Raw genomic sequence first — 12683 nt, forward strand, 5'->3', positions numbered from 1 at the left:
GAGGTACCTGAACAAAGCAGATCATTAGGGACAAGAAGCACTGGGAAGCCTGGGAGGTGTGTGCGTAATTTAGCAGTACACCCACACACGCTCCAAAGGGAGCGGAGTCTCTGAGCACTCCGAAACAGCAAACTGCTCAGAAACAGAAGTGACAGACTGCACCACAGGGCATAACAATGTTCTAAAATAAAATACAGAGTATACCCCATGGAGCTCACTGTAGGTAAACAGTCATTTAACAAAGCAGATCACTGAACACTTTCATAAGTACACACGTATGATTGATTTATGAGCTCTAAAACTTGGTAGGAAATTAAAATATTTGTAAAGTTTTTTTGTGATTACATACGTAATAATTATAAAGGTTGGAGGAGACCTGGACTTTATTCTGAATTATCTAAAAGAATCTGCACTTTCCTCACCCTCCATTGGGGATATTGCCCCCTACATGCCGCCTGTCATACAAACATGTCAGGTGCGGTTGTTATTTAGGTGCGGCCCATACCCCCACACCCCCGGGGCTTATTTCATCATGATTCGCTAATCAGAAAATTAGCAATGGACTGTGAGGAGAAAGCCGCAACCCAGTAAAAAAAAAAAAAAACACCCATTGCAATATTGCATATAGCAGATCGGTTGCAAAAAGCAAACTGCCAAATCAATTTTTCTTCATCTGCACCAGTCTAGGGCTTCCACTAATCTGCTCAAGAATCAGGCTGGAAGTGGTCATCGCTAGCGTCAGAGACCCACAAACACACCCACAAAATGCCAGGTTTTTGCCCCTAAATGACAACATCCTGTCAAACTGCAACTACTCTGCGAATTCAATGCATATGGATATTCTTTCGCTATCTGGTCCCGCGCAGCTTTCACATGGCGCATGTGTCGACCAAATAGAGAAAGTTTGATCATCTCGCAATATGCAAATTCTCCGAATAGCAACCAGTGCTGAATTAAGCCCACTGTGAGATTAGTACTTTTTAGGGTTATTTTATCATTAAACCCTTTGAGTTCCACCTTTACTGTAAGCGATCCTCAAAATATCCACTAACAATGCCAGCATCACTGAAAAGTAAATGAGATTACCCAATGGTCCTTATAGGAGAAAAGGAAGGGGGATAGCAACATTGACCAAGGTCGTTGATGCCAATTAAAGAGGCAAAGCTGTATTCCTCAGAGGAAGCCGCTGAGTTGCACAAACAGAGGCGGAGAAATGCGTATTAAGCACTGCACCGCTGTGTAATAACATCACTATTCAATTGTTGCCAGCTTGTATGTGTTAAATGTTGTACGTTTGTCTGTCTTTTTATCTATATATTTTATTATTATGAAGTGCACTTCCAGAAATATGTTGTTGTGAATTGTGGCATTTTAATAAATGTATCTATTTGAGATGCAAATATCTATGTATTTATTTCAACTAAATACAGCTGCGCCTCTTTAATTAGCATCAACGACCTTGGTCAATGTTGCTATCCCCCTTCTTTTTCCTGTATTGCTAATCAAAGTACACACCTTTGATTAAAAGCGGCAGCAGCAGTGTTTAGTTAGTACCACCAGCGCTCCTGAAGTATCTCTAGGGATACACTCTCTCTTATAGGAGAAAAGATGTGATGCTGCCCATAGAATCCAACCAGATTCTTTATTGTATCCTAGAAAAATGATAGTCAGTTCCTGATTGGTTGCTATGGCCAACATCAACTTCATTTTCAGCATTAGTAAATTAACCCCTTAGTTTGTTTTCATTGCAATATAAATCACAATTCTAAAAAGAAGTGCAAAGAAAAAAGGGTACCTGTTTCCTAGCAGGGTGCCCACTAAGCAAATTGCTTAGCGGGCGATTCTGTGTAAGAATATCGCATCGCATGCGTTTTTTGCGTACAATGCGATCCAGTGTAATTTATTCACTGTTCTTTTTTCCCCGGGCGGTGCAGTGCTATCTCATCGCACCGCCCGGGGAAAACAGAGCAGTGAATAAATTACATGCGATTTTATAGGGTGCAATGCCATTTTCTTTACTTTACACTTATATGAGATGCTATGAGATTGAGGTACCCCTCTCCACCCCCCCCCCCCCCCCCCCCACTATCCATGCCATCCCAAAGTGTGGCGAGCACAGCGAGCCCCGCGAGGGGCGGCGGAACGCGTCCTCCTGACCTTTTCATAGCCCCACTATCCACGTCGGAGTGAAGTTGATTTTATATAGTGTGGCGAGCATAGCGAGCCCGAAGCGTGGCATACATGTAACGTAATCCGCGTCCCCTCGCCAACTATATAAAATCGGTACTTATATGTTAGTTGGGCGCCCACTAAGCTATTTGCTTAGTTTTCCGCATCCGCTCGCCACGCTTCGGGCACAGTGGCTTACTGCGTTCGCCACACTATATGCGCATGCGATGCGATTTCGGTACGGTAGCGTACGTAAGAAATCTGGGCGCCCTGCTAGGAAACAAGTACCGAAAAAAGTATTCAATACCATACTTTGTAAGAGCTGTCCATGGAACACACGGCTAATGAACCCTGCAATACAAACATGAGTCATAAGGGGATGTTCCCTAACAGCTCACAAGTGTCAGGGTGGCTCGATAGCCATGACCCTGCCCTGTTCTCAGCTGGCTCGACTGGTAATCGGCAGGCAGGATTCAAAGTCCTGCCTGCTGAATGCCGAAAATGGGGTGTGGCCGGGAGCTCGATAATCCACAGCAGAGTCGGGTCTGTTCTGACGAGATCCCTGTTCAATGTTGTCGGGAAAGAAAGCATTTAATAGGGCCCCATCAGGAATAGCGTCAGGAGATTGAATACTCCCCATAATCTCATCACAGCCTGCAACCAATGCCAGATCCAACAATGCTGCTCAGTACCTACCCTTGCACCAGATCTCCAGGATTCAGCAGATGTCCCAGGTGAGTGCGGCAGTGGTACTGCTGGTTAGTGTTCATCTCAGAAGTCTTCTGAACCCACACCTCAGCAAGGGTGTGCTGTGAAAGAGAATCAAGTTCTGAGAAATCATTCTGACAGCCATTTCCCCGCCGATCAGATAGTGCCATGCGCCACTAGAAATCTGACCACGTTTATACTATGGTGTGTATTGTCTGTTTTGCAATGTCGCAGCACTTAATGTAGTTTTTGTACCGAGTTCAGTCGAATAGAAGAATGAATGTTGTGAAAAGAAGAAATCCTTTACTAGAGATCAAAACAAACTGCAACTGTATTGTGGAGCATGAATACAATATGCCCATATGAAAGAACGCATTATCATGGGTCTTCTTTTAACAGGATGCAGTAACATCCTGGCAATCATGATGCCGGAATTCAGTATACCAATCACAGCAACCTGACTGCCCCCACAACACACCGGGACTCCGAATAGATCAGGATCAAATGCTGGAATATAGACAGCCGAGATCCCGATCAGTAAGTATGTAGGGCTATTAGTGGGCACCTGGGGGAGGGGTTTAGGTTACGGGGCAGTGGGTTAAGATGGTGGGGGTTAGAGTTAGGCACTAACGAGGAGGGTCAAGCTGCGGGGGGTTATGGTTAGGATACCACTCCAGAACCTGTTGACATTTTCAATATTGGGATGCTGGGGTCGGTATAATGACCCCTGGCATCCTCAATGCAAGCATAGCGTAAGTATCCCCTTTGAACTGGTAGTGTTTATGTATAGGTTGCATAATGGAAGTTTTACCCTTTACATTTGCTCATTAAGCCTACTAAATATGTAGAAGTCTTCCTGTGCAGCATGCCATCTAGCCATCTCTAAAAGCAATGTTTATATACCATGTACTTGTCCTCCATTGCTTTATACCTGGGGTGAGGTACCTTTTTGGGGCCAAGGGCCGTTTGTAATGGTGAAAATCCTTAGGGGCCATATATGAAAAATCCACTTACAAATTGCCCTGCGGCAGCCGTCCCACGCTCCGGCGGCTGCTGCTGAATAACACCGTCCGGCTGCTGCAGATTAAGAGTAATCTCACAAGAGCTACCGACACCTAGCGAGAACTCCCCCGTACTTAACTAGCGGCCAAACTGCCGGGCAGGTGGGCCACTCAGCCTGTCTACGGAGGCCTTTTACAGCCCACGGGCCAAAGGTTCCCCACCCCTGCTTTATACTGTATCCCGGTTTTCTTGTTTTGCACATTTATGCACTTTGTTAATGGCTGTGGAACCCTTGTTGTGCCATATGAATAAGGCATAATCATCATCTCCCGAATTTAAATGAGAGGCCGCCAAGGAAACCTAACCAAGCCTACATAGGAAAGAAGAAAGGTCTATAACAACCCATGCCAAGGGGTACTTTTCTAGCACCTTCTACCATTAAGTGAACCTACAAACGCTGCCTAATAGTGGGTACACACAGTGTGATTTTGCCTGCGATTCGATTGGGATCAAACGAACGGTACGTAAAATGCATTTGATTTGACTATATTAGCAAAGATCTGTACTATATAGTCTTGCCTGACAAGACTTTTTGGTTTGATTTACACTACACGGGAGAGCACATTGGGATCGAATCTCCATCGATTGTAGAAAAACCATTCGATGCCCATTCGATTTTCTATTCGATTTTGCTTCTATAAGCAAATCGAATAGAAAATAGTGCATATCTCACCGTGTGTACCCTCTATAAGGAGGATATTGGAAATATATTGTTCATGCAACACTAGATATTACCAAGGTTTCTAGAGAGATTATGCGAATTTCACCACTGTATGAAACAAATCTTATAGCAGGAGATACCAGCTCCTGCAGAGTAATAATGCGATAGTGTGAAGAGAAAACACAGTCCTTACCTTGTTTGATCTCATGCCAGCTCCAGCCCCTTGTTTCCGGTCCCTTATTATGTCTGTATCTATCACAATAAACTCCTCCAGCTGTTTAGGGTGAAACAAGCTGTGAAAAGGCTGCCGCCAATATGTGTTCCCATCCACTTCTGCAACTGTGAGGGACAGAAAAGAATTAAATACTTAGGGGGGTCTGCAATCACCAGTGAGCATCTCCCAATGGGGGAGATGGCCGCCGGGTCCTATTAAATGCTGTCTTATCGGACAGCATTGAACAGGGTAGCTAGTCAGAATGAGCCCGACTTCACAAGCAGTCGGGCTCATTCTGCCGAGAACGGCCGGGAAGTGACGAGATCTCAGCCGCAGCTCGCCTTTTCCCGGCCGCAACTCGCGGCCACCCCCCCTTCTCGTCCCACTGAAGACGGGACATTGAATCCCACCTGCGTGTTCTCGGTCGAGCAGACCGAGAACGGGATAGGTTCACGACTGTTGAGCAAGCTCGAATGTCGTTACCCCCCAGATTGAATACCCCCCTAAGTGTCTCACATAAATAAGTAACAGACTGAGGGCCAGACAAAGCTTCAAAAGTTATAAAATGGAGAGTAATCAACAGCCAGCCAATCAGCGCCTACCTGCCATGTCACAGACGGTGTTTGAAAAAGGGATAGGTTGGTACCGCATCAGCTGCGGTAGAAGGGACACTTGTGATATACTGTTTGTATCTGTATTAGTGAGTGATAGTTTGGTTGCCGTGCAGCGGCGGTAATAGGAAGATACAATACACTGTAGCCGCAAAAAACATTTGTAAATTAATTTATAACAGTAGCTGACGGCATATTCAATACAGCATATGTATTCCCGCTAGCCATGATGGAAGCGCCAATAGGAACGGTCAATATAGCAGCCACTTAAAGAGAACACAATATTGAGACCCAATAATAAAATTATAATTAAAATTAAAGGGTTAATTCTCTTGGCGGCATAGTGCGACAGAATAAAAAGGACATATACCTCTATTACTTGTAATTGATAGTGTAGCACAGTGACATCTGTGCTATACTGTTTGTATTTATACGAGTGAGGAGCAGTCAGGTTGCTGTGTAGCGATAATAGAAGGCACATACAATATACTACAGCCGCACACAGCGAAAAAAACTCTTCGTTAACCGACTGATGTTCGGCAGCATATTCAGTATACATATCCCGACTAGCCTTGGCAGAAACAACAGTGGGAATTGTTACTGAGAAGACCAACATAGCAACCTCCCACAGGGGAGACAATATTGAGACCCAATATTAAAATCGAAGGGTCAATTCATTAGTGGCATATTGGGACAGCATTTAAAGGAATACATACCACCACCCACCCACCCCCCCCCCCCCACCCCCCATTTGCAATCTACAGGGGCGGCAGACTCCAGCACTGTGGGGGCTAATTTAGTGACCATATTTAACAACCATGACTACAGGATGTTAAGGGTCAAAATCCTATAGGGAAGGATAATATATTAATATTGCCCCCAGTGATCTGTGACGCCTCCATAGCCAGACCACCACATCACATATGATCAATTCCCTTTGAACTATTGTTTGGTTGTTAATGAAATTAATGGAATAACATTCATTTAGCGCTCTTTTTACAATATTTCCCTTTGAACTATACAGCGGGAGGCCGGCGGGTGGGCAGCGGGAGGCCGGCTGGTGGACGGCGTGAGGCGGGCTGGCAGTGAGCGGAAAGGCAGATGAGATGCCCACTCACCTCACAGCGGGCTGACAGCGGGTGGCAGGCGGGCTGGACGGACAGCAGGCGGAAAGGCAGGTGAGATTCAGAGCACTCGCTCAGAAGACCCTGCTCACCGCCTGTTATGCTGCCGATGTTCTAAGCGAGTGCTCTGAATTTACCAGCCTGTCTTATTAATTGCGGCCAGATTTGGGGCGGCGGGGACGCGCTTCTGCCACACAGCAATTCTCTGCCATTTTCTGAGCGATTCATAGAAAGGATGTAAAAAATTGCTCAGAAAATGGCTTAATATCGCCCTGTGTGTGGGGCCCTTTAGGCTTGATGCAAACTGCACCATTGATACAAGATTTTTCAAAACAAGCCTAGCAAGCCAAAAACTATCTTTAAAACATATTACAAATCAATTCGGATCATTTATCTTTAAACTATACCCATGGAAATGGCTGCCTATAGTTACGCTTTGCGCTCCAATTAACAGACAATAGCCTCTATAATGGCTTAATAAAAAATATTAGGCACAAATGTTCTCTGCAAAAGGACAGCGTGTCCCTCTTGCTATATAATGTAGAGACCTTATGACATTAAACTTGTTCATTCTATTCAAAGCAGGTTCATAGATCATACATCTAATTCTATGCAATGCAACTCCTAAAGGGGTAAGAGCCCTAAAAAGGTCAACAGTATATTCATTGAAATGTAGCATTCACCACTGTGACAGTAAAAGGTTTCATTGTTGCTGCTATCCGGAGAATCTTCCTACCATATTAAATCATAGCCTACAGATATCTACCACAAAGTCTAGACAATGCTGCACTAACAACAGACTTTAAACCTCCGCAGCAGCAATAGAAGTAAATGCTGTAACCGTACATGCCAATTGCTACATACAGCGATGACTCACTGGCTAAGGCCACCAGGGTATGTACAGTATGTACTGGATATATAAAGTTGAATATCATACTTTTATCACAGGAGGTCACAATTCCCTTCTATAGACTACATTCAAGCGGAATTTAAGGACACATTCACATCAGCAAGAAAGCCGCTATTAATTTGATTTAGAAAACAAGATGCTTTTCTTTATACGCAACTGTATTTTTTTTTTCTTCTATTTTTGGTTTTTACGCAGAAGCTGAATCAACTGAGAATACACAGGCTGAATCTTCACGAAGACAGACGTCAGGAACATTGTTATAATGAAGCCAGAAACCACAGGGCTCAGACTTACTCTGCAGAGTGCTGGGGTCAATCAGGTGAATAGTGCTGGTCACCCGCACACACACGCACAGCTGATTCATGTTCCCAAGGCTCTGCGCTAGCTTCGGGGAGAGACACACCAAATTGTCCTGTGCACAATACAAAGAGAGAGAGAAGGAAGATGAAAGAGATAATTGTCATATGTAGTTGGCAAAGCAGCGGTTTCATATATGGTACATAAACTAAATCTGTGGCCGGGTCTGATTCGCTTGTATTTACTTTAATAGGAATTAATTATAAATATTTTAGCTGTAGAAGGTAGTTGTGTCACAGGTGGCTCCGATTCTATTCTATAGGTTGTGCGTGCAAGAGTTCCTTAAGGACAAGTCTATATAACAGCTAATTATGTACATGATAATTAGGGTAATTTAATCATTGTGTTAAACAATGTTTGGGTTTATAAGGTGTTGCTTTTCACTGACTTATATTTTTATTGTTACAACCCTTCACTGTGTAACATCTTTTGTAGCATTTCCCATGGCAGTCTTAACACACAGTACACTGTTCACTACATGGCAGTACTCCCTGATGTTACTGAAAAGCAGTATGTGTTTAACAAACATTGCTCTATGTAGGAAAATAGAACAAACTTTATTTATATATTTTTTCTATTCATTTTCAAAGCCAATAAATGTTTCACATGCACCACCATAATGGCCCAGCTCAGACTACCTCTGCAGTGTGCTGGAGGTCAATTAAGCATCTCGCACACAGATCTGAGTCATGTTCCCAAGGCACTGGTCTAACTTTAGTGAAGGACAGAACACCACAACGGCATTTTCCAGGAGTTCCTCATACAACTACGGTTTAAGTATTAGTGTAAATTCTGCTCATTTTGCAACAGCTACCGAGATCACTGGTTAGATGAATTTAGATTTTTCAAATTTTGAAAGGCAGCTACAAAAAAAAGAAACATGGCAATCGTAGAGAAGGCCTAATATGAGCAGTGCACTTATTACTTATTAATCTAAACATTAATAGTGCAGAATGAGTAAAAGGCACAATTATGTTTAGTTAGTATAATAATGTAAATCATTCAGAAACAAAATCTTCCATGGTGAATGCCTATGATCATTCAGAGCTAATATACAGAAAGTAGTGGCAGTCTGATGTGACAGCAACAACTCCCAGCTCAGTGAGCTTACCCCTGCCAGTAGACAGGCGGCTTGCCCCTCATTAACACTCATTAATGTCCATAGCTGTCCAAAAGATGGGTATCCTCATGCTGGCACGTGTAGGTGACTGAAGAAATCCCACTCTGATAGTGTTAGCCTGAATTACTGAGCAACTGATCCACAACTACAGGGAACCTGCTTTTAGCATTAAAGTTCTTCCATTGTTTGGATCTTTATGGTCAAAAACAGTTGGTACAAAACTGTGAGATTAAGGGCAAACCACACACACAGCATGCAGCAAAGGGTATCAACACTGGACTGCACTGAAAGTGACACAATATTTTCCCCATTAACCTTTTCACAGATCTGATAGAGGGTGGGATGTATTAAAATACATCGCCGCCCTTCACCGCCCCCCCCCCCCCCCTAACATATGCGGCTGGCATCGCGGTGCGGTGGCGGAGGCCCCCAGCGATACCTGTACTCTGGTGTGCGGGGGGTTTCCGTCATCTCGCTGCCGTCACGCTCTCCCCTAACGCCGGGGACAGCTAAGCTGTCCCCGGCGCCTCCTCCTCCCCCTGCAGCCAGAAGGATGTCCGGCTGCTTCACTAGGGGGAGGAGGGGTTTACCTTCCAGGGTCCAGGAGGACCCTTCAGGAAGGTAAGCCAGAGGGGGGGAGGGGGGGGTTGCGTCGGTGGCGATACCCTGCGGTATCATTTTTGATACATAGGGAAATGCGGTAAAACCGGGGTTTTACCGCATTTTCCATTTGATACATCTCGCCCAGAAAGAGTATTGTCCATGTGTATCTGTAGATTTAATTGAACACAACTAACAAGTAGGTTCTGCACTGCCAAGTTATAAACACCCCTTATATCACTGTGGGGTGTACTCTCCTACAGCTTTTTTTTTTTTAAATTCATTTTTTATTTGCTTTTATAAGTTTACATCTTTATCATACAGCAATACATGTAATCGAGCATAACTATACATCCATCTCTAATAATAATACATTCCATTTACGTTGTAGAAATAGCTTTTTTTTTTTTTTTTTTTTTTTTTTTAAGGCCTTTTATCTTCTCGTCTCCGACCCTCCACCCTTTCTCCCTCTTTCCTAAGGCTATATCCCTCATGGTCTATCCAAGTCTATACCCTCTCCGGGTCGAGTCCCCTCCTTCCTGCATTATGTTGCTACTGTGCGCCACCGTACTGTATAATTTATTCTAGTGATAAAGAACCCTTTGATTATGTTGGGCTCTCAAATTCATGTAGGGTTAGTAACCACATGTATCAGTCAGGGGGGCCGCTAAAGTAAGGAGAATGGAGAAAGGATGGCAAAAGAAGGTTAATGAGAAACAAAAGCACCCTCTAAGCGTTCGCACCCCATTCCCATGACCTGATCTAGGTATCTATATCTAGGGTTTGTTAATAACGCTATGCTGAACTTCAGCCGGGTTGAGTCAACCTTTCACGTTCATGTAAGGCGGATAACTAAATATTTCACTAAAGGGGGGCAACATAAATAAAGAGAATGGGTAAAGGATAGAGAGATAAGATTGAGAAGAAGAAAAAGCACACTTTAGTCGTTAAGTCAGAACTCCCGTAATATGACATAGCTCTCTCTCTATAGGATTGCCTGATAGCTCCCTCATGGCAGGCTGCTGGACTGCGTCAGCCTCTCACATTCCTATGAGCAGGGTAACTAAAGTCATCCAACTTACTTAAAGAGCGTGGGAGAAGATTAGAACCACCAAATCTGTAAGAGGAGAGAGCCCACCACAATCACTAGGGAGTTATCCCCTAATATGCTATAGGGATTTCGCCAAGATTGCGGTAAGTACTGTCTCTTCCTTCCCTACCCTCTATCTATACCATTTAGGTACCATTGTACCTCATTTTTCTTGCCTCGATCTTTAGTATTACTGTGTGTTTTTGGTGATTTATTTAAGGGTTCTAGACAACTACTTATTAGTTATCCACTCCCTTATATTTTCTTTCTCTAAAATTTTACATCAGACAAACAAGACAGACAGGGGGAGACTGGGGCAGAAATTTGGGAAATAGGGGTGAGGAGGGGGTTGGGGTGCTGTCAGACTGTTATATATCTTTTATCTTAATGTTCACTATGTAATAATGTCCCTGCCTTATTAAAGGTTTGAGCGTCCTTAATTCTCCCTATATTTTACTCGTTCGAAATATTATGATATTCTACCCATGGGGACCAAATTTCGTTGAATTTATCTGTTTTTTCGTCTACCATGCTTGCCAAATGTTCCATCTGGTATATATACCAAATGGCTTCTTTTATGGCATTGATAGATGGCGCTGTCTTAGTTTTCCAGCTACCAGCTATTTTTGCCTTGACTGCGCCCACCGCGAACCATATAAATTTTTGTACTGATTTGTCTGTCCCGGGTATTTTTAAGGGAAATAATATATGCTCCGGGGACATGGGAATGTCTACTCCAGTTATCTGAAGAATTAATTTCCCCACTTTCTTAAAGGTCTCCTGGATACTGGGGCATCCCCAGAAAATATGGCTAAGTGTTCCCCGTTGACCACACTCCCGCCAACAACGGTCGCTGGCGTCTGGGTATATATGTTTCAGTTTACTGGGCGTCAGATACCAGCGTGTGTATATCTTGTAGGTATTTTCTCTATATCTTATTGATTGAGACACTGATATTAGATTCTGTTTGATTTTGTTCCATGTCTCGGGGGTCTGTTGTTTACCCAGTTCCTCTTCCCAAGCTATTTCATGCGGTAGTTTGCTCTGAATTTTGTGATTCAATAATACTTTATAAATAGTTGAGATTAATCCTCTGGATGTTGCCCTCTTCTGGCAGAGACTTTCTATTATATTTTTGTTCTGTTCTTTTCTGGTTTTCCCGTAAAAGCTGCGTATTTGTAAATATTGAAAATAGGCTTTAGGTGTTATATCATATTTTTCTATAAGGTCCTCAAAGGATGGGAATCCCCCCGCGGTGTTTAATTCGTTAATAAATAAGATTCCAGTTTTTGCCCAATTTTTTTTAAAGTTTGTTTCTTTGGTAACTGGTAATTTTGGATTGTCCCACATTGGGATCAAATTAGATGGGGAGGGGGTCAGGTTCTGTTCCTTATTTAATTGATCCCATATTGACAATGTGAGCATAATAGTTGGACAGTTCTTAACCTCTTTTGGTCTCTCTTTTTTGGTCTGCCATAGTAGTGATGAGATGGAATGCAGCTGGAGTAATTCCGACTCCAGCTGCACCCATCTCCGGGTTTCGGGACTAGAGTGCCACATAATCATTTGAGCACCTTGTGCCGCGTAGTAGTAATTTTTTAAATTCGGGACACCAAGTCCCCCCTCTTTTGTGCCTAATTGCAAGGTTTTAAGGCGCACCCTGGCTTTTTTCCCTGCCCATAAGAATCGGGTGAAGATGCTGTGTAAATTTTTGAATATCCCCACAGGGATTCTTATGGGCAGTGCTTGAAATAAATACAGCATTCTCGGTAGTATATTCATTTTTAGGGCATTAGCTCTTCCTGTCCATGATATAAACAGCTTTGACCATCCCTTAATATCATTTGTAATTTCATTTATTATTTTTGGGAAGTTTGCATTATACAGTTGGTTATAATTTTTAGTGATATTTATTCCTAAATATTTTAACTGTGCTTTCTTCCATTTTAATGGATATGCCAGTGATATACTCCCTTTCTCATCCGGTGCGAGGTAAAAGTCCAAGACCTCAGTTTTTTCTGCATTAATTTTGAAGTTTGATATTCTACTAAATTATT

At 43.1% G+C, this 12683-nt stretch overlaps 1 protein-coding gene across 4 annotated transcripts in view; it reads right to left on the reverse strand.

The window, feature by feature from the left end:
• Positions 1-12683, reverse strand: part of NMD3 (NMD3 ribosome export adaptor) — a 68795-nt gene that overhangs the window by 25232 nt on the left and 30880 nt on the right. For all 4 annotated transcript variants that reach the window (XM_083177844.1, XM_083177841.1, XM_083177843.1 and 1 more), the window contains exons 10-12: positions 7754-7871; positions 4794-4939; positions 2866-2978 (exon numbers count right to left, since the gene is read on the reverse strand). In XM_083177844.1, coding sequence (XP_083033970.1) covers positions 2866-2978; positions 4794-4939; positions 7754-7871 — 377 coding nt within the window. The remainder of the gene's footprint in view (positions 1-2865; positions 2979-4793; positions 4940-7753; positions 7872-12683) is intronic.

The sequence above is a fragment of the Crinia signifera genome, chromosome 3 (genome assembly GCF_055691185.1).
Source record: "Crinia signifera chromosome 3, ASM5569118v1, whole genome shotgun sequence".
Taxonomy (NCBI): Eukaryota; Metazoa; Chordata; class Amphibia; order Anura; family Myobatrachidae; genus Crinia; species Crinia signifera.